Consider the following 24,413-nt stretch of genomic DNA (forward strand, 5'->3'; position numbering starts at 1 on the left):
TATAAAAACTGTCACATGAATCTCATGTATAATCTTATATGCTCAGGTATAGGCCTTAAATACTCAAAAAGAAACATATGACTAAAAGACTTAAAAGCAGGCTAATTGCAAAGAAAGGAAATCAAGAAGCCCTATCATTTAAATCTGATGTGAACTTATAAAATGTATGTAGTAATAGAAAACTAAAGACATTTCTAAATGATTATTACAGTGTGTGTCTGTGTGTTTGTGTATGTGCATGCGCGCGCGCGCGCGCGCGCGCGCGCGTGTGTGTGTGTGTGTGTGTGTGTGTGCATGTGCCTTGCCTCTCTCCTCCAGACATGTTGCAGACTTGGTGACAAGCATCTTTACTCACTAAGCTTCTGTTCGACCTAGTTCCCCTCATCTTATTTCTCCAGAAAAGTTGCATTTACACACACACACACACACACACACACACACACACACACACACACACACAAAACAAACAAAAAAAAAAATTAGGCTCTCCCAGACTTGAAACTATGCTCAAAGCTGAGCCTGTGCTTCAGGGATGCTCAGACCACGGGTGTGGCAGGTAGGTAACCCCACTACCATCTCAGATCCTCTTCTAGGCCACCTTATCAGAGGTCCCGCCCACTAAGGACCCTCCTGGGTACCAGGAACTGGAACCATACGCCCGAACCACTCTACGCCTGCGCATTCGGTCTGCCAGAGAGGGTGGAGCCAGGGCCGGATACAAGTCGCTTTGGGCGGGACTTAGGGTCAGCTCATCTGCGGTGCAACTGGGCTTACGGCGGAAGTAGCGTTATGGAGCGAAATGTTGAAAAGAGACCCGGTTCCCTAATGTGGGAGGGGCTTAGAAAAAACCGGAAGCATGAGGCGGGCTCAGGAAGGGATTCCGAGTTAAAAGACAGGGTTGGGGCCGGAAACTGGCGACGTAGGTGGGGTTTAAGGCTCGTTGCGCCTGCGCACAGAGCGACCGGCGGGATTCGTAGTTACTTTTGAACCGGGTGGCGGGGAATAGCTAGAGGAGCCATTAGGGCGCCATCTACGGAGGGGTTGACAGTGTTCTCCGTTCGATCTAGTGATGGCACAGCAGCTCGCCCGGGACCAAGGCATCACCCTGCGTGGGAGCGCAGAAATCGTCGCCGAGTTTTTTTGTGAGTGCTGAGCGCGGACCCTGCAGCCAAAGATAAGCTGCCTGGGCCGGGCCTTAGGACGTGTGCTAGAGCGGAACCACCGGATCCTCCCGGGGGCGGGGAACGCAGGCCTGTGCCTCCTGGAATGAAACGGGGCTGGCCTGGGGCATCATCTCACTCGCTCTTTGAAAGCTGGTGGTCTGCGTTGACATCTGAACCACATACTCTGTGTTTACATTTAGCGACCCGGTGAAATTCGACATTGCTGGGTTAAAGGTTTTCCGTGTTGTTTTGTCCCTACTCTGATTTCTGGAAGAGTTTAAAACGTTAATACATGTTTATGGCTTTATTTCTTTCGCTTTCAGCATTTGGCATCAACAGCATTTTGTATCAGCGTGGCATTTATCCGTCGGAAACCTTTACTCGAGTGCAGAAATATGGACTCACCTTGCTTGTAACTACTGACCCCGAGCTCATAAAGTATCTCAATAATGTGGTAGAGCAGCTAAAAGGTAATCACGTTTTGAGTTTTACACCTTACAAGTTTGCATTTGTAAGTGTCCCAAGTAGCTTAAAGCAACAGGCCTTCTCAAATGTGATTCTGAATTGGGAGAAAGCAAGTGATGGAGGGAATTTCCACCTCTTCTGTTTTTTAAGTAGGCTGAATGTCTTGATGTTAGGCATCTTAGAAAAGCTGCTTTAGAAATGGGTTTTATAGGTTAACCAGGTGCAACAAATTGGAAATTTTACCCAATTAAAATGATCTCATCTTTCTGTGTTTTGCTCTGTATCTCCCAATGTAATCTTACAAAATACCAATTCTAAAAGCATTGCAACTACCCTTTTTTCCCCTTTGAGTTTTATGTGTATGGGTGGTTGGTTTGTTTTAATTGTTTTCATTATAGTATTTGTTGCCTTTTTGTTAACTTCAGCATTAAAATGGCCTTTTGGTGACCACCTGAACATGGTTAACTTAACAACTCTCTTTAAGGCCGTTTTGTTTTGTTTTGCTTTTGAGATAGGTCTCTATAGCTCTGGCTGTCCTTGAACTTGCGATGTAGACCAGATTGAACTCAGAAAGATCAGCCTGGGTCTACCCCCTCCGAGTTCTGGGACTAAAAGGCATTTGCCACCGTGCCCAGCTTAAGGCCATACTTTTAAACATTCCTTGCAATTCGTATCCATAATAGAGTATCCATCAACACTTGTGCAAGTTGGGTATGAATTCACAGGCAAAAGAGGTAGGGTTTTTAAGCATAAGATCTGCTTTGAATTCTGGTGTCTGGATCGATCCTCTTTTAATCCCCTTCAGTTCACTTACTACCAAGGATGATAGTTTAAAAACACAAGGCTAATTGGTCATGCTGCTTAAAACACAGTTGTGGCTTTCCTAATTCTTAAAAGTATAGTTTCATTAATTTAACACTTAAGATTTTGTGTAGCATCTTGATTTTTCATAATTCTGTAATTAATTGACTTTATTAAAAAGCATGTACTTTGCAATAGTCTGCATACATATACATACATACATAGATACATATGCACGCCCTTGCCATTTAAAGCCTGTATTTGCCTCTCCTTTGTACATTTAATGTAAAAACAAATCCTTCCCTCACCTACCAGAGTAGTGAGATTTTTCTTGTGCTCTTATACTATCGCTCTGTTCTGACCAGCCACCACAGATGTGACTGGCAGTGGTTAGATTAAAGCCTATGTCCTATGTTCTTTCTGTGAATCGCAGTGAAGTACAAGTTCACGGCTCCGTGATGCACTGGCTTCCACCTACTAGTAATGTGGAGAATTTAAAACTTGATTAAATTGTTAGTGAAGAATTTTCTTCCTTGTGTATGAAAGGAAGGCAAAATACCACTGTGAGGATTTTGTAGGCGGGAAAGTGGGTCTTGAGCAGAGCGTCTCTGCCATAGGTTAGAGAGTAAGAGCTGCCTTGTGTGAGTCTCTGCCATAGCTTAGAGAGTAAGAGCTGCCTTGTGGGAGTGTCTGCCATAGCTTAGAGAGTAAGAGCTGTCTTGTGTGTGTCTCTGCCATAGCTTAGAGTGTAAGAGCTGCCTTGTGTGAGTCCCTGCCATAGGTTAGAGAGTAAGAGCTGCCTTGTGGGGAGTCTCTGCCATAGGTTAGAGAGTAAGAGCTGCCTTGTGTGAGTCTCTGCCATAGCTTAGAGAGTAAGAGCTGCCTTGTGTGAGTCTCTGCCATAGGTTAGAGTGTAAGAGCTGCCTTGTGGGAGTCTCTGCCATAGCTTAGAGTGTAAGAGCTGCCTTGTGTGAGTCCCTGCCATAGGTTAGAGTGTAAGAGCTGCCTTGTGGGAGTCTCTGCCATAGCTTAGAGTGTAAGAGCTGCCTTGTGGGAGTCTCTGCCATAGCTTAGAGTGTAAGAGCTGCCTTGTGTGAGTCTCTGCCATAGCTTAGAGAGTAAGAGCTGCCTTGTGGGAGTCTCTGCCATAGGTTAGAGAGTAAGAGCTGCCTTGTGGGAGTGTCTGCCATAGCTTAGAGTGTAAGAGCTGCCTTGTGGGAGTCTCTGCCATAGCTTAGAGTGTAAGAGCTGCCTTGTGTGTTGCAGAGTGGTTGTACAAGTGCTCCGTTCAGAAACTGGTAGTGGTCATCTCGAATATTGAAAGTGGCGAGGTCCTTGAAAGATGGCAGTTTGATATTGAGTGTGACAAAACGGCCAAAGAAGAAGGGTAAGTATGAACTGAATTGTTCCTGCTTTAATTTGCTTTTGTAATTTCTGTTGCTGCATGAGTTCACATTGTATTGAACTGATATCTTCCAGTTACTGTCTAGGGTATGTTTTTAAAGATACTTTTGTTAGTTTTTGAGGGATTTCTGAGTTCCTCATAAACTGTCAGGGATTATGTGGATAAGATGCTTTTAAGCGTGCTGTCTTTGTGAGATTTGACCTTCATGTTGTGGTTATACCCAAACCTCTTACAATATAATATGAGGGCCATTTAATCCCTGGCTTATACAAGAGATGATCCTAGACTCATTCCTAATTTAGATGAAGCTCTACTGTACTTCATTTAATGCCGTGAAGTTTGTAAACTGAAGTTTGCATGAATTCTACATCAGAAATGCCTACTATGCTAGACATGCACTCTGTATGTTACTATAATGAAGTGCAGTTTGTTTCTGAAATCTCCCATCTGTAGACGTCGTTAGCCTATAAAATATTTTGTATGTAGTTTATTTTACTTGACCCAATCAGGATTTAGATATTTAGATGTTACTTTTTTAAAAATGCCAAAATTCAGGCTGAAAAATGGCTCATTGTTTGGGAGCACTGGCTACTTCTCTAGAGGACCCAGGTTCAATTTCCAGCATCTACATGACAGCTCACAGCTCTCTGTAACTCAGTTTCAGGCAGTCCACAGCTACAGGTATGCATGTGGTACACGTAAATGTGTATGCAGACAAAATGCCAAAATTCTATCAAGATTATGTGTTGGAATCCATTTTCCTTTATATTAAAGACTTACTGACAATATGCTTACTGAGAGTGGTTGAGAAACTTAGTATTCACCATGCACTGAATGACCTGATATCAAGATCAACCCTAAAGGATGATGACAGATGCAGATGTAGTAACCCAAGAATATCGTTAGCCATTGATCTTTAGTCTCCTAATGTAATACTTCTGTATTGTTGGAAGCATTTTGTTCAGATAAATAGTTATCAGTGTGTTTTAATTAACTTAATAAAACCTAGAATGAATAATTTCTTTGATTCTTTTATAGTGTTCGTAGAGAAAAGTCCCAGAAAGCCATACAGGATGAAATCCGTTCAGTGATCAGACAGATCACAGCCACTGTGACATTTCTACCACTGTTGGAGGTTTCTTGTAAGTATTATACAGTCTCTTGACTTAAATCTTCTGGAGAAAGTGTACTTTATCATTGCCTTGTAACATAAAATGGGATATGGGAGGCAGAATATAGCACAAATAAAAAGATGCGTATTCCAGAAAATGTGAAGACGAGGACTGAGGAGATGGCTCAGTGGTAAAGTACATACTGAGCAATTGTCAGGCCCTGCGTTAGGATTCCCACCACCAGGATCCTCCAAGTGGTTGTGATGGCTCACCTATAACCTCAGCCAGAAAGGCAGCAATAGGACCATCAGCAATCCAGCTACTGAAACTGTCCGTATTGGCAAGCTCTCCGCTTGCTTGAGAAGCCATGCTTGGTGAATAAAGTGCAAAAACAGCCATTATTTTGTGGACTCTACCTGTCTGTTCCACAAACACACTCAAGAAAATGAAGAAAAAATGAAAATGCCAAAAAATGAAAGTATACAACAATACTTTTGAAAATTTCTCACAATTTTATTACTATTATTTTCTACTAGGAAGTATAATGCTCTGTTCTACGCCCAGTTTCTATCGAGGAAAATAATCATTAGACCAGGCTAAGCTACCTTTTTTAGCAAGAGGTGGTTCATAGTGAGTCCCATTGAGAGAGACAGGAAGGACAGCTTTACTATTGAAAAGTTCTGTACTTTACTCTCATCCCGGCTTAGGTTCATTTGATCTGCTGATTTATACTGACAAAGATTTGGTGGTACCTGAAAAGTGGGAAGAATCGGGACCCCAGTTTATTACCAATTCTGAAGAAGTCCGTCTACGCTCATTCACTACCACAATCCACAAAGTGAACAGTATGGTGGCCTACAAAACACCTGTCAGTGACTGAAGAGACGGTGAGGAAAAGAATGGAATTGTCATTTCTCAAATGTGTTTTTCCAGAAACTAAGTCAAATGTAGTTGATACATTTTCTTGTCTTGTTCAATTTTCAGATGAAGAAAACCAAGATCTGATGTTGTTCAATGTGTCTTATTGCTCCATTTCTTGGGTTCCTCCTGGACTTGCCAGAGTCCAGTAGATTTTGTTAGCATTGTGGAGTGAATTCCTTTAATAATGGTCATTGTAGAGAGAAAAACTTATGTTAAAATGCTAAATTTCCCTAATGATTTAGCTTGACCAGGATATAAAGAAGCATCTAAATATAAATACAGCAGAAGGTATCAAAGCTTTTTTAGTTCTAAGAGTCAGTCATGAATGCTGCCTATCTGGATCCATGGAGAGAGGCAGAGAAGACAGCTTCACTATTGAAAGTTCTATACTTTCATTCCCAATTTAGGTTCATTTGATCTGCTGGTTTATACTGACAAAGTTTGGTTGTACTTGAAAAGTGGGAAGAGTCGGGACTCCAGTTTATTACCAATTCTGAAGAAGTCTGTCTACGCTCATTTACGACCACCATCCACAAAGTGAGTAGTATGGTGGCCTACAAAACCCATCAATGACTGAAGAAACGGTGCACAAATCATCCCTCACCACATAATACCTTCTGCTGTGTTTATATTTAGATGCTTCTTTATATCTTGGTTAAGATTCTTCTAAGCTAAATCATTAGGCGAAGTATTTAACTTTTTAACAGAAGTTTTTCCATCTACAATGACCATTTTTAAAGGAATTCATTCCACAATGAATCTGTTAGTTCCCCTTAATAATGGACAGCACTCTTGTTGACTCTATGGTAAGTCCAGAAGGAACCCAAGAAATACAACAATAAGACACATTTCTGTCTATATAGACCCTGTGTTAAAATAAATGGTAATTATTTGATTTTGGTGTATATATCTTGAACTCACAAAGCAGTTGATACTGTTTAATTTCTGTAATAAAGAACTCTTATTTTAATGTTTTATAAAAATCAAGCTTTAAATGACAGTAATACAAAAAATTAACCCTTTGTGTTTAAAATTTGTGTTACAATATCTTTGATATTTAATTTGGTGTTAATACAGTCAAATACTTCAATGGATTGAGTGCATGGATTGTGTTCCTTTTGATTATGTGATGGGGGGTGGTTTGTGCACTGTAAACTCGGGTGCTGATTGCTGTGCCCAGAGAACTGGTTGCAATCTGAATGTCAGCAGTTGCAGTCTTGATGCTGCCATTGTCGTGATAGTAGACGAGGCCAGCTCAGTTATAGCGCAAGAAGCTTGTAATAAAGATACCATGTCTCTGTATCATTTATTTGGGAACAAACGTGGTGTAGAAAAGCCTCCAAAATTACTTTTACGTTTGGCAGCACTTTATTAACCAGTCAGAAGTGATACACCATGACACTGCCGACTTCCAGACTGCAACCAGATCTGAGCACAGCAATCAGCATCTGAATACAGAGTCACAAAACCATCCCTAACAACTGTGTACTACCTTCTTCACAACAGTGCAGCTAATGTGAAAAGGCAAATGTCCTTTGAAATTCAGATAATATCGTGTTACCCTCATGTTTCTTATGATTTTGAGCACCAAGCAGTCCTTTGCTTCATTGCTATTCTTAATAGATATATTGGTTCTAATTTTCCAACACTTAATTTTTTTCCAGAAAAATGACAGCTTTGTTTATAATAATTTTGAGGTTCTATAATATCTGTAAATCACAGTCTTATAAGTTGATCATATACCTGAAAACATTTCATACCTCTTAGAGATTTTATACTATTTAAATACATATTTTAAAGTCAAGGAGTCAGGCTGAGTTTTTTTGGAAGTTGGAAATATTTGGCCTTTAATTCTGAGAATTGTCTTGGGAGAAAGGTATTTTATCTAACAGCCAAAAGATTTGCGACCAGCACCTAATTCATGGGAAGTCAAGATGCTGTTATGACCTGGTGGGTCTCTGGGTCAGACCTGAACTCTTACTCACCCATTTACTATAGAGGATACCTGTTTCTGTTTAGTCCACTGAGGCCTGAAATGTAGCCCAGAAGGTGAACCCACTTGTGGTGTTCAGGGTCCTCAACCCGAGAAATCCAATCTAACAGTGATTTCCACTGTTAGAAATCCATTCCAATAGAAAAACAGGGCATTGGGGGTGGGGGGGGTGTTACCATCCCAGTCAAAAATTCTGACCCAGAATTGTTCCTGACTAAAAGAACTGCAGGGACAAAAATGGAAAAGAGACTGAGGTAAGGAGGGAGGTGTAGTCACCAGCCCAAATTGGGATCCATGTCAAGGGTGAGGTTCCAAGGCCTGACACTATTACTGATACTATGGTGTGCTTACAGAGAAGAGCCTAGCATGGCTGCCCTTCAAGAGGCCCAACAAGCAGCTGACTGAGACAGAAGCAGATACTTAGACCCAACCAAGGGACAGAAGCCAGGGACCCCAAAGTTGAATTAGGAAAAGGCTGGAAGAAGTGGAGGAGGGGTACCCCATAGGAAGACCAGCAGTCTCAACTAACCTGGACCCCCAAGATCTCACAGAAACTAAGTCACCAACCAGGCAGCATACACTAGCTATTAATGAGGCCCCCAACACGTACAGCAGAGGACTGCCTTGTCTGGCCTCAGTGAGAGAAATTGCACCTAACCCTCAAGAGACTCAAGGCCCTCGGGGGTGGAGAGGCCTGGTGGGATTGCGTTGGATAAGGAACTGGGAGGGAGATAAGGACTGGACTGCAAAAAGATAATTTTTAAACAGAAAAGACTATGGCAGACCTGAGCTTACATAAGCTAGAAGATCTAAACTGTGCATTAGGCCCTTGTAATGCCTATTCCTGGTTGTCAAGGTGACTATTTCTGGAATGAACTATAATCCAGAATTGAAGGGCAGACCTGTGATCCAGATCTTGAAGCATAGTGGCCATGAAAAGCTTAGTCCCGGGCAAGATAGTGCAAGCTTTTAATCCCTGGAGACTGAGGTAAGGAGATCTCTTGAGTTCAAGTCATCCTGGGACCAGGCAAGTCCCAGATCCAGTATACACCTTTAATCTGGACCACACCTGCTGGAGGCCTACATGATTCACTCTTTGACTGCTTCCACTTGTCAGCACATCTGTCCTACTTCTATACACAAGACCAGCTTAAACAGCCAGACTTGTACAACTGAGCAACTACTAGGTTCTTGGACTTCCCATCCACAGCTGCCCATTGTTGGGTTAGTTGGACTTCAGACTAAGTCATTACAATAAATTCCCTTAATATAAAGTTCCATAATAATAAAAAATTCCATAAATTCTGTGACTCTAGAAACCCTGACCAATACCTTCTTCACTGTTTTTTGGTTTGTTTGGGGTTTTTTTTTGTTTTTGTTTTTGTTTTTTGTTTTTGTTTTTTTTTTTTTTTTTTTTTTGTTTTTTTTAGTTTTTTCAAGCATTTTTCCAAAATGTTACCTTGTTCACTTAATACTCTCCTGGCCAAGACCTGAGATACTGATTCTGTTTTCCAGCTTTTGTCAGCAGAGGGCAGCCAAAACTTGTCAGGAGTTTAGTCAACCTCCACCTTTTTGTGCAGATCATAAAATTAAGTTACTGGAAAATTGAGGGCTCTGAAGTCCCAGAAGCAGCAGGGAAGTGTCCCAGAGTACAGTGAACTGGCACTGAGGCCAGACAGAGCATTGAGTAGAAACGATTAGAAGACCCCCAGCACCTGCAGTTTTCACAGCCAAGTCCCTCCTGTGGGAAGCCTAAGGTTTGGGATCCTTAAAGAAGCAGGAGTCCATCAATCAACGGAGCTGCTGTGAACGCAGGCCTGGAGTTGAGAACATGCTGCCATCAGTGGTCCAAAGGTTCACAACCGGGGGAGGGGGGGTGTGAACACCAAGAATAAGCAAACTTGCTTCAGGTGTAGATATTTTTCTATTATTCCAGAAGATAATACAGAACTAGACATTGGACTAGAGCTCGTTATATATAGCACAGGCTGAGGATTTGTAGTATCTCTCCCAATTCCCTTCCAAGGCTGGGATTGCAGGCATTAAACTACCACACATTAGTGCTTCCTGCTTTCTGACACAGTCCGTTTAAACTGATAACTGCTGTGCTGCTGTCTCCACCACCCTTCCCCACATACTTCATCCTGTAAAACTATTCCTAGGACTGTTAGTTCCTGATGCTCCTACCAGAATCAGGTAGCTGACTTCCTCTCTCAATGAAATCATTAGTCATCTCTTGTCTTTATTATCCTGATGTCCTCAGGGTTACCCATACAGTATATTTAAGAATTCCCTTTTGAATGAGCAATATTGTCCTATGTGGGTTTAAACCATACTTTATCTGTTTATCCATCTGTGCATGTTTGGGATGTTTTCATGTTTCAGCTAGTGTGAATATTGCAGTTGTGACTGGATATACATGTATTTAAGTCCATGCTTTTAATCATTTAGGGGATATACCCAAATACACTGCAGGAGTGTATAAAAGTTCTGTTTCTCAAATTTTTGAGGAGCCAACATACTGTTTTCTGCAATGGCTGTCGAGGACAGTCATGTCTCACAACATAGCCAATTTATAAGTAAATTCTAGTTTGTTTCTGTCTGTTCAATACATTACTGCCAGTTAAAGATTTTAAAGCCTCTTGCTGATATTGTACTGTCTTTGAAGCCCTTCCAGTTTTTAATTGTTGTAGCACATGTCCTAATGTAAATGTTTGTGGTGGTTATGTCTCCTTTCTGTACTGACCCTGTAAAATATATAATACCATTTGTGTTCTGTCTTTCTGATTGAAAGTCTTTTGCCTTGGGTTGATCCACCCATCTTTTCTCTCTTCTGGTTGTACTATACCTGAAATAAGTGTTTTCATTAAAAAGTCTGGCTGGTGTGGTATTTCCTAGAGCTTCCTACTTCTCCCAAAATGCCCTGCCTCCATAATGACATTGGAGAGAAGTTCAGCATTAGCTATTACATAAACTGTAATTAGTAAGGAGGGTGGCATCAGAGTACTTTCTTCTTAAAGGCACATACTTTTAATCCTAGCATTCTAGAAGCAAGAGGATCTCTGGGAATTTAAGGCCAGCCTGAGCTACATACAAGACCCTGTGTCTCAAAAATTAAAAAATAAATTAATTAAATTAAAAATGTAAGCCTCAGCCATAGTCTGGGCCATATGTAAGAATCTCCCAATGACCCCTTTTAAAAATGCAGGTTCCCTGGATCTGATAAATTAGCTAGATCTGTGGGGTGGGAGGTAGGGTCCCTGAAAATTCCTCCAAGGGACTTTTAATGGCTAGCAGGATGATTACTAGTGAATAGATTCTAGAAGTATGGAAGTCCCTAGCCTCTGTGAAAGACAGGTCATTAGGACAGTGGGCCTGCAGTAATTTGGAATTGAGAAAGGTACAGAGATGAGACTACTAGCATTTCTGACCTTAAAAAGATCCTTGAAGACTTGATGTGAGGGCAGTGTTACCCAATGAGCTTGTCCCTTTACAGGTTCTTATCCCTGTACAAAATGTACTCGAATTAATTGGAGGCCCAAAGTTCAAACCTAAAACTCTGTAAGTTACCAGAGAGCATAGTGGAAGCACTTTACAGTATTGGTGCTGACATTAGTTTTTGGACAGGACTCCAGGGCATAGGAAATAACAGCAGAGGCTCACAAATGGCATTGCATCCAACTAAAAGGCCCAGGAAAATAACCACCACAGTGAAAGAGTACCCTGCAGAATAGAAGAAAATATGTGTCTGCTTATTTGGGTAGAAATCCCAATGGTTAGCTTTAATGACAACTTGCCGAAAATTAAGAGTTACCTCAGTAGGACCTCAATTGAGCAATGAATTGATATGGGGTGACCCATTCCAAATGTGGGTGGCACCTTTCGGAGGCCACACAGATAAAAAGGGTTTGACAAAAGATTATTTATATTGTTGCTATAGCTGATATATTTTTGCCTATACCAAAACCCTTGTTTCAGGGTTTTGATGCTGGATTGGGCCTGCTGAAGCATCCAGCCCCGTGCACTGAGGTTTAACCTCTCCAGTGAGAGCCGTTGTGGGACTGCTCAAATTGCTGAACACCCAGTCTCCAGGACCAAACAGCTACCAGGTTCTTGACCTCCCAAGTGTGATTGAACTTCTACTCTTTCAAAGCAAGCTGATTCAATAAATTTTATGTTTTATGAATACACATTTTTTTTATTCTGTTGGTTCTTGTCCTCTACAGATCCTTAACTAGCATAGAACTTTAATATCCATAATGTATAAGGAACTTGCAAGTTTTAACAAGTATTATTGAAGTTTTTTAAGATGGACAAATGATCTATACAGAAATTTTTCAAGAAATTTAAGTTCCCAACAAATACACGAGGAAGGTCAAAATCCTCAGTCTTCAGAGAACTGCAAATTAAAACTTCAGTTACAGAATGATATTAGCCATAAAAATGAAACCATCGTTTTCAGTAAGGTGGGTAGAACCACATGATTTTGTCAAGTGAAATGAGGACAAAAAGGCGAGAACTACACTTTATTTTATGAGGCTAAAAATTGTTGACTTGAAAGTAATAAACAGCAGGTATTGGTGGGGGGTAATAGGGAAAGTTAGAGCAGAAGAGCTTATTTGATTCATGCAGTTTATGGCAATATAACACTGTCACAACATATATACAATCAATATAAGTGTCTCATGATATCCACCATATCTATCAGAAGCAAGCCCCTACCTGTCTTTTCAGCACCATTTCACTGGACCTTTTGTTGGTGTCCTGATCCAGTGAATTGCAATGTTATACATTGAAATTCTAGGCCTCCTGCATAAAACTAAAAACTAGACTTGGTTTAAAATAAGTGGTTTCTTTACTCCATTATGTACTCAGCTAAATTTGAACGGGAAACCATTCTTGTACTGCTGACAGTTGGCAATGAGTTTACTTTTTGAACACTTATTGTAAGCATGTGTACATGATTGCAAGTTCCCAAAGAGGCCCCAGGACTGCAGTTACAGGAGTCTGCAAGCTAGCAATTTAACACATGCTCTTAACCATCTCTCCTGCCTGGCAACAAGTTTTTTCTAGCAATTTTTATGCTGTTGAAAGAACTGAAAACCAGGCACAATTCTATGTCTGGTCCTAAATATGTTTGTATTTTCTGGCAAAATGTTATTTGTTGTTGCAAAAAAAAAAAAATGTTGCATCTTTGATTTCAAGTGTCTTACTCTGTTTTAATGCAAGTGCTATACATCGCAGCCATGGCAACTGCAGTTTTCAATGCTGTCAGTTTCGGGCGTCTTCACCTCCCCTTCTACCACCAGTCACCATTCTCCTTCACCTTGATAATAACTCACACTCTCTGCAAATGGCTGCTGCCCAGGGCTTAGCCAATTGCTCCTGACTCAGCTTTAACAGGTTCGTGACAGATTCCAGGTATTTCTTGTGCTACTCTGGGAAGAGCTTGCTGATGGTGTCCTCTGGGTCTCCGGTGAAATCCATGACTTACCCCACTGAGGGATGAGCTTAAAGCCCTGGCAAAAGTGAATAGCCCTTCTGGTACTTTTTTTTAAAGAACTGGACTGACTGTATGATTGAGCTGCAACCTGGTGTCATCCACCTTCTTGATAAGCACTTGCACAGTTTGACTTAGGTGGTCTACAGTGGCAGTAGGGCCATGTTCAAGGTCAGGAACCAGCAGATGCCCTCCCTCTTCTCCTAGGCTTCTTGCCCTCTTCCAGACAGGACAGGAAGTTCTGGAAGTTGTTTTGGTAATACAAAACAAAATAAAAAATAAGCTCAAAAAAAATAAATAAGCTCGACTAGTTCCCACAGGTCACAGCTCCACACTGGGCCTCTGATACTCTTGGACCCAGGCAGTTGCTCCCTGGCATTAGTTTCAGTGCCATAGGGCTATATAGAACTAACCTTAATTTATTTCAGCAGCAGCTGATTTCAGAGTGGCACCACGCCACGTTAGCTTAACTATCTTCTGGCTCCAGCAGTCTTTCCAGTCCTGTAAGGCTCGAAGTGAGTCTTAACTACTGGGAGATCCCCCCAAATGAGACACTGGAATGGAGTTCAATGCAAATGCAAGAGGTTTATTTTTCCAGCGCATCGGGGTCGACCCTCAATTAGCCCCTCGTGGCGAGTGACTATAAGGCAACCCCGAATGGCTATAACAAGCAATTTTTATACTTTTTAGAGGGACAGGTTACACCAGCAAGGTTACAGTTTAAACTTATTAGCTAAGCATATTGACCTTTGAATCTATTGGCTAGCAAGCATATGACATGCAAACTCTTATCTGGGACCAGAGGATCAGGTGACTATGTCAGTACATTCTTCGGATTTTCAAGAGTGTCCCTGCTCTTCCTGAGAACTATGGTTGGAAAGTGGAACTTGGCCTAGCCTTGACCTGAGGCAGGAAGCTGATACTTAACCTAATCTTGACCTGAGGTGGTGAGTGTAAGGTGAGTAAAGTTCCTAGGGTCCTTCACAGGAACCCCATAACCTACCTACTTTCTACCAGGCCAAGCCTCTTAATAGCTCTTATAGTAAGAACTGGGGTCCTTCACTCCCATTGCTAGTCACTCTGGCCAACCTTGACCAGCCCTGGCCAGCTGGGGACACCCTGGTTCCAGCCACCTGCCCGGTAAAATCAAGACTCAACAAATCAGATTGACATGCTAAATTCTCAATCCACAATACATCCACAAAATAAATTCACTGCCAATTAATAAAGATAGAAACTACCCACCTAGACAAGATCAAATTGACCTAGACCACTCGGATTGGAATCATCCTCCTCCATCATCTTGATTTTTCTCACTCCTCTTCCTCCTTCCTAGACTTTTCCCTACCTACCCTTCCTTCTCATCCAATAATAGGAAGGACCCACCATGATGCATAATGACATCATCCTACAAGAAGTCACACTTTGGTGATATTGGTCAATGGCCCTGTGGTCATGCACCAGATCCAGCCCTCTCTGGTGTGTCAGTGAGCTAATCCTATACTTTAAGAAAACAATTGTGTTTTGTCTACACATATATCCGTGCACCACAAGCATGCCTGGTGCTAGCAGAGGCTAAAAAATCCGTGGGAATGAGTTAAGCAGTTGTGGGCTACCATGTGACTGTCGGTACTAAACTCAGATTCTCTGGAAGAGTGCACCTAGTCATGCTGTAACTACAGTAAACTATGCATGGCTACCCTACCATTGTAGTCTTTAGGATGATTATACGGTTGCCTTTCTGTGTGCGTGCATGCGTGTGTGTGTTCTGTAGACCTCAATACTCATGAAATTCTTTAAAAAAACTGGTTAGCTAAGGGCCAGCTGTGGACTTCTAAAGTTTTTGTGGATGTGGATTTATTACCTAAATTCAACTATACAAACTCCAACTAAAGAAGCTAAGTAAGCTTGTGCCTTACATTTGTGATCTTTGTTCCTTTCTAAAGCCCCAGATTTTCTGATTGAAAGAAAATTTTCTGGTGAAATATTGAAGAACTAGAAGTCCTGCCCTCACCATTATAGCACAGCAAGTACTAACTAGCTACTGATAAAAAGTTAGTGAATCCATAAGAAAGGTCTGGTCCTTAGGAATGTGATTCTCCTAGGAAAGGGACAATGCAGATTTTCCCCTTGAAGTTACAATGGCATGGCCTCTTGATAAGTGAGTCATATAACTGGACATAGATAATGACAATTTATTTTTATTCTATTATTTTTATGTTTTTTGCCTGCATGTATGTCTGTACACTACATGCCTGCAGTTCATGTGAAAGCCAGAAGAGGGCACTGGATCTCTTTGGACTGCAGTTATAAAAAGCTGTGAGCAAGCCCGCCACCATATATATGGGTTTTAGGAATTGAACATGGGTCTTCTGGAAGAGCAATAAGTGCTCTTACCCCTTAACTGCTGAGCCATCTCTCTAGCCCTAATTATTATTCTTTTATTGGGATAATGCCTTTATTTTATTTTTCTGAAACATTATCTACCTTAGACTGGCCTTGAACTAGCTATGTAGCTGAAGTTGACCCTGAACTTTTTGATCCTTCTGCCTTTACCTCCTATGTGTTAGGTTACTGGTATGAGCCACCATGTTAAACCTGGGACATTTTACATGCTAGGCAGGCACTCCTCCAATCAGACTACATCCTCACCATGTTTTTTACAAAACAAAAAAATTAAAATTGTGCACTGTGCAATATAACAGGGAAGAATTAGATTCATGTACAGGATACCGTCTGGATAGTCCCAACAGTGGCAGTCTTAGTACTGGAGAGACTGAGAACCCAGTAACAAAGGCAAAAGGGGGTGAGGTGGGGGGAAATGCCTTTCATTTGCCCTGTACACTGTGACATTCGATCAAGAAAACTCTTCCCAGGTATACCCATGAGTAACCTTGTCTAAATAATCCCTCAGAAGTGTACCCAAAGGCTTGTCTCATGAATGATTCCAGATCCTGTCTAATTGACCCTATTAACCCTGTCTTGTGTGCTTTAGCCATAGTTATAAAAAGTAACATTAAACGATAGAGAAGTATAAGCTAATGCTGCCTAAAACCTTCGTTCTTCATAACTACTGGACAGCACCACTCATTCTCAGGGTATATAATTGTTTTGAGTCAAGACAACAGAGTTGTTAGTGCCTGTGTCCAGGTAAGCTCTATTCTCTGATATTCTCAGTTCTGATGAAACATTTCCATATATTAAAAATATTGCCGAGTTAATACCTGAGAGAAAATCTATTATGTATATACTGGTAACCATGAACAATGTACTGGTTTTTGTTTTTTTTAATTATTACAGCTTTCAGGGGGAAATGTCTACAGCAATTTTTATACCAACTTTATTTATAACAGCTCAACCTAGAGAGAATGCAACAGGCTTTCAAAGAGCCAAACAGTTAAATGAACTGCAGCACAATTCAAGTAAGAGATACAAAGACAAGAGTAATCTATGGTACCAGCAATATAAATGGATCTCTGATTATACTGAGTGGGAAAAAAAATCTTAAAAGGCTGTATATGTCATATAGTCCTGACTACACATCATTCTAAAAAGAAAAACGGCACAGAAATGGAGAATGGATAAGTGGGTGCTAGGTATTAAAAGGAAGCCAGCATGAGGAATCAATTGGTGTGACTGTAAAGGGGGCATATAAAGATATTTATAGTAATGGAAATGTCCTATGTCTTAATAGTATCAATGCTAATAGATGTTACCATAGCCGGTCCTGGTTCTGTGGATATGATTCGGGGGTTTATGCGCTAGAAATTTAGTGGGCACACATTGCTTCTTTAAAATGATATTTTTCAAACACTTTGGTAGCTTTTCATATGTGATGTCATGGGCAGTTTCATGGGTATCCAGAAAGTGAGTATCAGCATTTGAAACTCTTGATTTTGTTTGTTATTTTGTTTGATCTTCTGGATCAAGAGTGGTGAACCATTTTTGGAGGTTACCTCAGGCCACTTACAGAAAAAGCAGTAAAGACCAATTTGATTATTTTCCACAACCTGTGGTAAGGACCTATTGCTGAGGAAACCACTAGTCTACGTTATCAAACATGAGAAGTTTAACTTGTTTGTAACCAGAAGCTTCACCCCTAATGGATAGTGTTCATAATACTGGGAGATTCTCTGCACTCTACCAGAGGGGAATCAACAATATCAGTCAATTTATCAACCCTGTGGCCTACCACAGTAATGTGCCTGAAAGATACACTGGTACAACAGTGGCACAAATGTTATTGGAGTAACCAATCATTTCTGCTTGGATTTCAGGCCCACTCTATGAGATAAAATCCATACCTGATATTGCTAAAGGAATCGAGAACCTGAGACTAGATAATCCATGGCCCTAGGGGTCATCACTACTATTCTGCTAAAGAATCATAGCAATATAATAACTACTAATGATAAAACTATACCCATAGATCAGCACTCCTGTCAACCATCATCACTAGAGTTTCTTTTCACAGTGCATGGGAACTAACACAGAGACCCACAGCTGAACCATGTACAAAGAATGAGACACATTGGAGCAGTCGGTCCTAAATGGCACGAGAGGGCTGGTGCACATAAGAGTTTGCAAAGATTGACAGCACACACAAGGCTTGCTAAAGTGGAAACTTCAGGGTTCTTAGGAAAGTCAGTCATATTGGATGGTGTTTTGCTGGGGCAAACACATGAAAGAGTGTTTTCCTGAAGCAGTTACAGGTAAAAGGATATTCTGCTAAAGCAAGCATGTGAAAGAACACATGATGAAGGATGCTTCACTAATGACACAAATGTATCTGTCCACCTTACATTGCAGAGTTGAGCTCCATTTGTTGGAACTCCACAGAGAGAAATGCACCAAAAAACTTGTGCGGTGTGTTGTGGCTTCTTGCTGAATCTGATGAGTCAGGCCAATTGGCAGAGTGATGTCAGCTGATACAGACTCATATGCTGAGGCAAAACACAAGGAAGGCATATGATGTTTAGAGGGACTGTAAATAGGACTCAACAACTGTGAGAGAGCTTTGCTTGCTGGAAGAGCTAGCTGTGCAACACTTGTTGACGTCTTCGCTGATCTTCATTGAGAGAGGCACGGCAGAGACTTGGTGTTGGCTCTGGTTTCTCCTGCCAACTCATGCCAATTCAGCTGAGGCTATTCCATGCCATCGTTACTGCTATCCAGACACTACCAAACTGGTCAGCTGGTATATCTATGAAGTGTTTGTGATTAGATCAAGCTGCCGCCACTGCTGACCTGTGAATTGCTGTTATCCTGACAAGACAGATGGAATTTGCTCCAAAGAACCATTTCCAAACAAGTCCACTTCCCCTGTATCATTTCTTTTCCACTACTGGGTGGTGGGATAGAAGGGAGGTTAAAGCATTTAAGAATCATCATTAAAAATAATCTTTGAGGGCTGGAGAGATGGCTCAGTGGTTAAGAGCACTGACTGCTCTTCCAGAGGTCCTGAGTTCAATTCCCAGCAACCACATGGGGGCTCACAACCATCTGTAATGGTATCTGATGCCCTCTTCTGACGCGTCTGAAGACAGCGACAGTATACTCACATACATGAAATAAATCTTTAAAAAAAAAATCTGTAAAAAAAAAAATAATAATCTTTGAAAATATTAAAACTGAAGCCCTGAGGGCCAACTGAAAGAATGGAAATAGCAACCTTGGGAGGAAGGAGGTTGGGACCCTCTAGAATGTACCAGAGACCTGGGAAGTAAGAGACTCTCAGACTCTCAGAACTCAAGTGGGGGGACCCTAGATGAAAGACACAACAGTGGGGAGAGGGAACATACTGAATCCACCACCAGCAGAAAGACATGGCATCAAGTGAGGAATGGGGTGGCTATCCCGCAAGGCAAAGTTCTGACCCATAATTCCTCCTGTCTGAAAGAAGTGCAGGGATGGAAATGGAGAAGAGCCTGAGGAAAAGAAGGTCCAGTGACAGGCCCAAAGTAGGAACCAGCTCATGGGGAGACCCCAAGACCTGGTGCCGTTACAGAAGTTACAGGGCATTCACAAAAAGGGACCTACCATGACTGCTCTCCAAAAAACACAGCAAGCAGCTAGATAAGTCAGATGCAAATATGTACACCCAACCAGTGAATAGAAGCTGCTGACCCCTGTGGTTGAATTAGGGAAAAGCTGGAGGAAGCTAAGGAGGAGGGCAAACCTGTAGGAGGACCAACAGTCTCAATTAACCTGGACCCCTGAGATCTCTTAGACACTGGATCACCAACCAGGCAGCAAACACCAGCTGAGATGAGGCTCCCAACACATATACAGCATGACTGCCGGGTCTGGACTCAGTCAGAGAAGATGCACCTAACCCTCAAGAGACTGGAATCCCTAGGAAGTTTAGAGATCTGGTAGGGTGGGTGGGGTGGGGACATCTTTTGTGGGGGGGAGTGCTGGGGTATGGGATGTGGAACTCTTGGGCGGTGGATCAGAAGGGAAATAAAATCTGGAGTGTAAAAAGGAAGGAAGAATGGGAGGGGGGAAGGGCGGAGAGGAGAGGAGAGGAGAGGAGAGGAGAGGAGAGGAGAGGAGAGGAGAGGAGAGGAGAGGAGAGGAGAGGAGAGGAGAGGAGAGGAAAATATTAAAACTATAGCCTGCACAGGTTCAAGCCAAACAGGGTCCCTACATTGAAAGGAAGAAGTAGATATGAGTTCATTGCTGGCTAATTTTATGTCAACTTGATTCAAGGTAGAATCATATGAATGGAGGAAACCCCAATTGAGAAAATGTCTCCTTTAGATTGGGCTGTAGGCAAGACTGCAGCATTTTCTTAAGTGACTAATGAGTGAGCAATCTCTTTGTTGTAGGGAGACACCCTGGGCTGGTGGTCATGGATTTTCTAAGAAAGTAGTCTGAGCAAGCCTTGGGGAGCAAACAAGTAATCAGTGCCCTTCCATTCCCTCTGCATCAGCTCCTGTGTCCAGTCCCTGCTGTTTACGTTCCTGTCTTTGCTTCCTTCAGTGTTTGACTACAACACGGGAGAGTAAGAAATAAACCTTTTCCTTCCCAACCTGCTTTTTGATCCTGATGTTTCATCATAGCAGTATTAACCCAACTAAGGCAGGCCTCCACCCCAACAGAGAGGCTGTCTTCAGTTAATACCCACTGGCAAAGGAAAACTTACTTTTCTACAGTGGAGTCTCATGGAATGTACTGAGCCCACTTCATGGCAGGCCCCTTGCTCTGGAGTAGTTGGCTAGCACTAAACAAACTCCATGTTTTTACAGATTTTTATTTTACTCATTTTTCTTTTTCCTAGTGATCGTTTGCTTACATATATTGTTTCCCTTCTGTTGTTGTTGTGGCGGGGATCTTTTTTTAAAAGGGTGGGAAAGAACAAATTTAGGAAAGTTGGGAGTATTTGGGAGAAAACAGAGGAGGTGAGAAGTATGATTAAAATATATGAAAATTTATTTCAGGCAGTCAAGAAATAGAAAAGCAAAGCAAACAAACAAGGAGGCAGCTGCAGAATCTGCTAAGCTTTTGAACGAAAACCACCAGGAATGGATTGCCAAAGTCACAGGCTTCTACTAAGTCCAGTCAAAAGGGTTTAAGAGTAATAGATAAATGACCAGACCGTACAGAGAAAAATGCATACCCAATTCTTTTCTGACTGTACTCGAACCACATATATGACACACAAAGAAATACATCCTTCTATTGACATGATTTAGAAAGAAAAGAGGAAGCCTTCATTCCTTTATGAAAATAGACTGAGAGCACTAAGGAAAGACCTGTTTCTCTTCTGAATCTATAGCCCCTTTCCTCATTGCTCGGTCTAATAGATTCTATTTTGACTGCTCCAGATCTTTATTTTTAAGATAAACACATGAGATGGAAACTCTTACTACTGGCTTCACATTATATACAAAGGCAAGAAAAACTGTTATAATTAAAATTTGTGCTCTCTACATGTTTTGGTTATTGTTACCTGGAAACAAACCAGTTACAGAGTGAAGGTAATAACTTGGTAATAACTATTAATCTGTAGGATTTCAAATTATTAATTAGTAACATTTGACTGTAATTTTTATACCTTTAGCTATAACAGCAACACATTTGGACACAGTGGATGATACTGTAAAGAAGTAGCATTGCTGGAAGAACCTCTAGGTGACTTGGAAGCTCTTTTCAGTTGTAAATCAACTCTGTCTTGTGTTCCATATGTCTGTAAATAAGTATGTCTAAGTATTATTGGAAGATACATGATTGCTATATATGTCCAAGCCATGTTTTGTCAGCCCAACTAAATGAAATTCAGCTAATATATAATATTAATCTATACATGAGCTCTGTTCCTGCATTCTCAGTTTAAGTTCCATGTTACAGAAAGATCATAGCATAGAAAAATTGGTCTTTAATTCATGGTGCAAGTAACAATGTATATTTTGGTATATATTTATATACAATGGTGCATGTATGTACATAAAAATTATATAATGTTAAGAAATCCTCAGCCCTATCAATGGGAGGAAAGGGCCTTGGTCCTGTGAAGGCTCTATGCCCCAATGTAGGGGAATGTCAGGGCAGGGAAGTGGGAGATAGTAAAGGGGGGCACCCTCATAGAAGCAGAGGGAGATAGTGGGTTTCTGGAAGGGAAACTGGGAAAAGGGATAACATTTGAAATGTAAATTTAAAAAGTATTGAATTTATTGAATTATAAGAAATTTCCAGCCCTGTTTTAGACTGCTTTTGCTTTTTTTGCATCTTCTTTTTTAATTTTCTTTTTTATATATAAATAATTTATTCACTTTACATCCCAGTATCAACATCCCCCTCTCATCCCCATATTCCCCCTCATTCCCCACACTGTGTATCAGAGAGAGAGAGAGAGAGAGAGAGAGACAGAGACAGAGACAGAGACAGAGACAGAGAGACAGAGAGAGAGAGACAGAGAGAGAGAGCGCACTGATGCCAGGCAAGGCTACCCAGTTAAGGGAGTGGGATCCACATTCAGGGACATCTCTGCTCCAGTTGTTGGTAGATCCACATTAAGACCAAGCTACACATCCAGGGATCTAAGTCCAGACCCTGTATGTTCTTTGGTTGGTTTTTGTTGTTGTTGTTGTTGTTGTTGTTGTTGTTGTTGTTGTTGTCTTTGTTTTTTTTGTTTGTTTGTTTTTCTATTTTTTATTTGTTCTCTGGGAGCCCCTAAAAGTCTAGGATAATTGACTCTGTTGCTTTTACTGTGGTCCCTTATCCTCTTAGGGTCCCTCAATCCTTCCCCTGACTCTTCTACAAGACTCCCCGAGCTGTATTTAATGTTTGGTTGTGGGTCTCTATATCTGTTTCAGTCAGCTGTTGAGTGGAGCCTCTCAGAAGACAGTTATGCTAGGATCCTGTTCGTTTGCATCTTTTTTATGTTTCCCCCCTTTTCATACCTATTTACTGAGATTATCTCTTGAGGACTCAGTCTCTGTAATAATTCCTGAAGGCCATGCTTTGATAAACATTTTTGACATTAGTATGTTGCTAGATTTATGTCCCCTGGATGCTGGTCCGAGAATGTGATGATTGTCCGAGGGAGATGGGATATAGCGTGTTCTGACTGTATAATGCAGCCTGTATGGAGGTTTCAGGGCTGACCGTTTGGCTCTGGATGTCACTTCCTGGAGGAAGGACGTCTCCCATTCCATGCTTTCCTCAGTTGCCTGGAGTGCTACGTAGGGTTGAGGCCTGTGGCTTTCTCTGTCCAGTCATGTTCACTGGTGTCATCCTGGTTTGGCTCACATTTGGGCATTCATGATGATGAGACACTGCGGGTTGAAGCTTCAGATGTTACATAAAGACACAATCTCACAGGAAGCTCCCCGAGTTTCCTTACAATCCTTCGATGCCCTCTTCACAATGTTCCCTGAACTTTAGGTCCAGGAGTGTTTTTATAGATACATACAATGGGATGGGGCTCTGCAGGGAATCATGGACGTAGCCTGGTCCAGGTGCCTTAAGAGGCATGCATCATAATTCTTCCAGGTCAGAGTCCATGGCTCCTGGAGCACTGTGTGCCTTTCAGTTCCTGAGAAACAAAGTCACTCCCTCCCTGAAACACCCAGGCTGCTCAGTGGTTTTCTGTGTTCCTAGGAGTTAGTGAAGCATATAGAAGCTTCACTGAACCATAGGCTTAAATCTTTCAAAACCAACTTTTAATAAGGGTTCTTCAATGCTTTAACCTCCCTTCTAGCCCACCACCCATCAGAGGTAGTGGGGAAAAAAAGGTTATTAGGAATTGGGGGAAGTGGGTCTGTTTAGAAATAGTTCTTTGGAGCAAATCCAATCTGTGTTGTCAGTAGTCCAGTTCAGTAGTGTCAGGATAACAAACACACAAACGCAAATCAGCAGCAGTGGCATGACCCATTAGAAACTGCCAGGTCTCTGATGAATGGGCAGGAGTCAGTAGGAGTGACCAGGACCAGCAGAGACACCAGAAGTTCTCAGCAGTGCGCCTCTCAACGAAGTGAAGATCAGTGAAGATGCTATGCAAACCTAGCTATGCAAGCCTCCATCATTGTCCATTGGATCCTATATTCCCTCCAAACATCACGGATCCTTCCACAGGTCTTGTCTTACCACATGAATCTGACTTAGCAAAACTCCACATGAATCTAACATCAATCTACCAATTGGCCTGAGTTTGCAGAAGCAACAAGAAGCCACCAGAAGGTTTTTGGTGTTTCTCTCTCTATGGAGACACAACAAATGATGACCAATAAACAATGGTAAGGCATACTAAAACCATCCAGCATCATTCACTGTTGAATCCTTCTTAATGTCATGTGTCCTTTCACATGTTTGCTTCACCTGTCTCGGCTTCAGTGAAACATTCCTTCACATGTCTCTACCTTAGCAAAACATCCTCTCACCTGTGTCTACTTCAGGAAAACACTCCTTCACATGTCTGCCCCACAAAACACCATCCAACACAACTGAAGTTCAAAAGAAACCATAAGTTTCCACTTGAATAGTTGGTCTTAGGCATTAATCTTGTGTACCATATATAATGTCTGATTGCTTGGAATAAATTTGTGACAGC

The 24,413-nt window shown here is 41.6% G+C and overlaps 1 protein-coding gene across 5 annotated transcripts; it reads left to right on the forward strand.

Annotated features, from left to right (window-relative positions):
* Positions 1-865: 865 nt before the first annotated feature.
* Mad2l1 (mitotic arrest deficient 2 like 1) lies at positions 866-12,050 on the forward strand. 5 transcript variants are annotated; one of them, XR_010065624.1, is made up of 7 exons: positions 866-1,142; positions 1,487-1,633; positions 3,696-3,816; positions 4,873-4,976; positions 5,654-5,833; positions 6,275-6,404; positions 11,839-12,050. XR_010065624.1 is itself a non-coding variant. In XM_006236621.4 (6 exons), exons 1-5 carry the CDS (start codon positions 1,070-1,072, stop codon positions 5,824-5,826), a joined length of 618 nt encoding a protein of 205 aa, XP_006236683.1. In that variant the 5' UTR covers positions 866-1,069; the 3' UTR covers positions 5,827-5,833; positions 11,839-12,050. The 5 variants fall into 5 exon arrangements, 4 of the variants coding, with proteins under 4 accessions (XP_006236683.1, XP_006236682.1, XP_006236681.1 ...); XM_006236621.4 differs by lacking the exon at positions 6,275-6,404; XM_006236620.3 differs by lacking the exon at positions 11,839-12,050 and having other exon boundaries at positions 5,931-10,750.
* The last annotated feature ends 12,363 nt before the right edge of the window (positions 12,051-24,413 follow it).

Source organism: Rattus norvegicus, chromosome 4 (assembly GCF_036323735.1).
Source record: "Rattus norvegicus strain BN/NHsdMcwi chromosome 4, GRCr8, whole genome shotgun sequence".
NCBI lineage: Eukaryota > Metazoa > Chordata > Mammalia > Rodentia > Muridae > Rattus > Rattus norvegicus.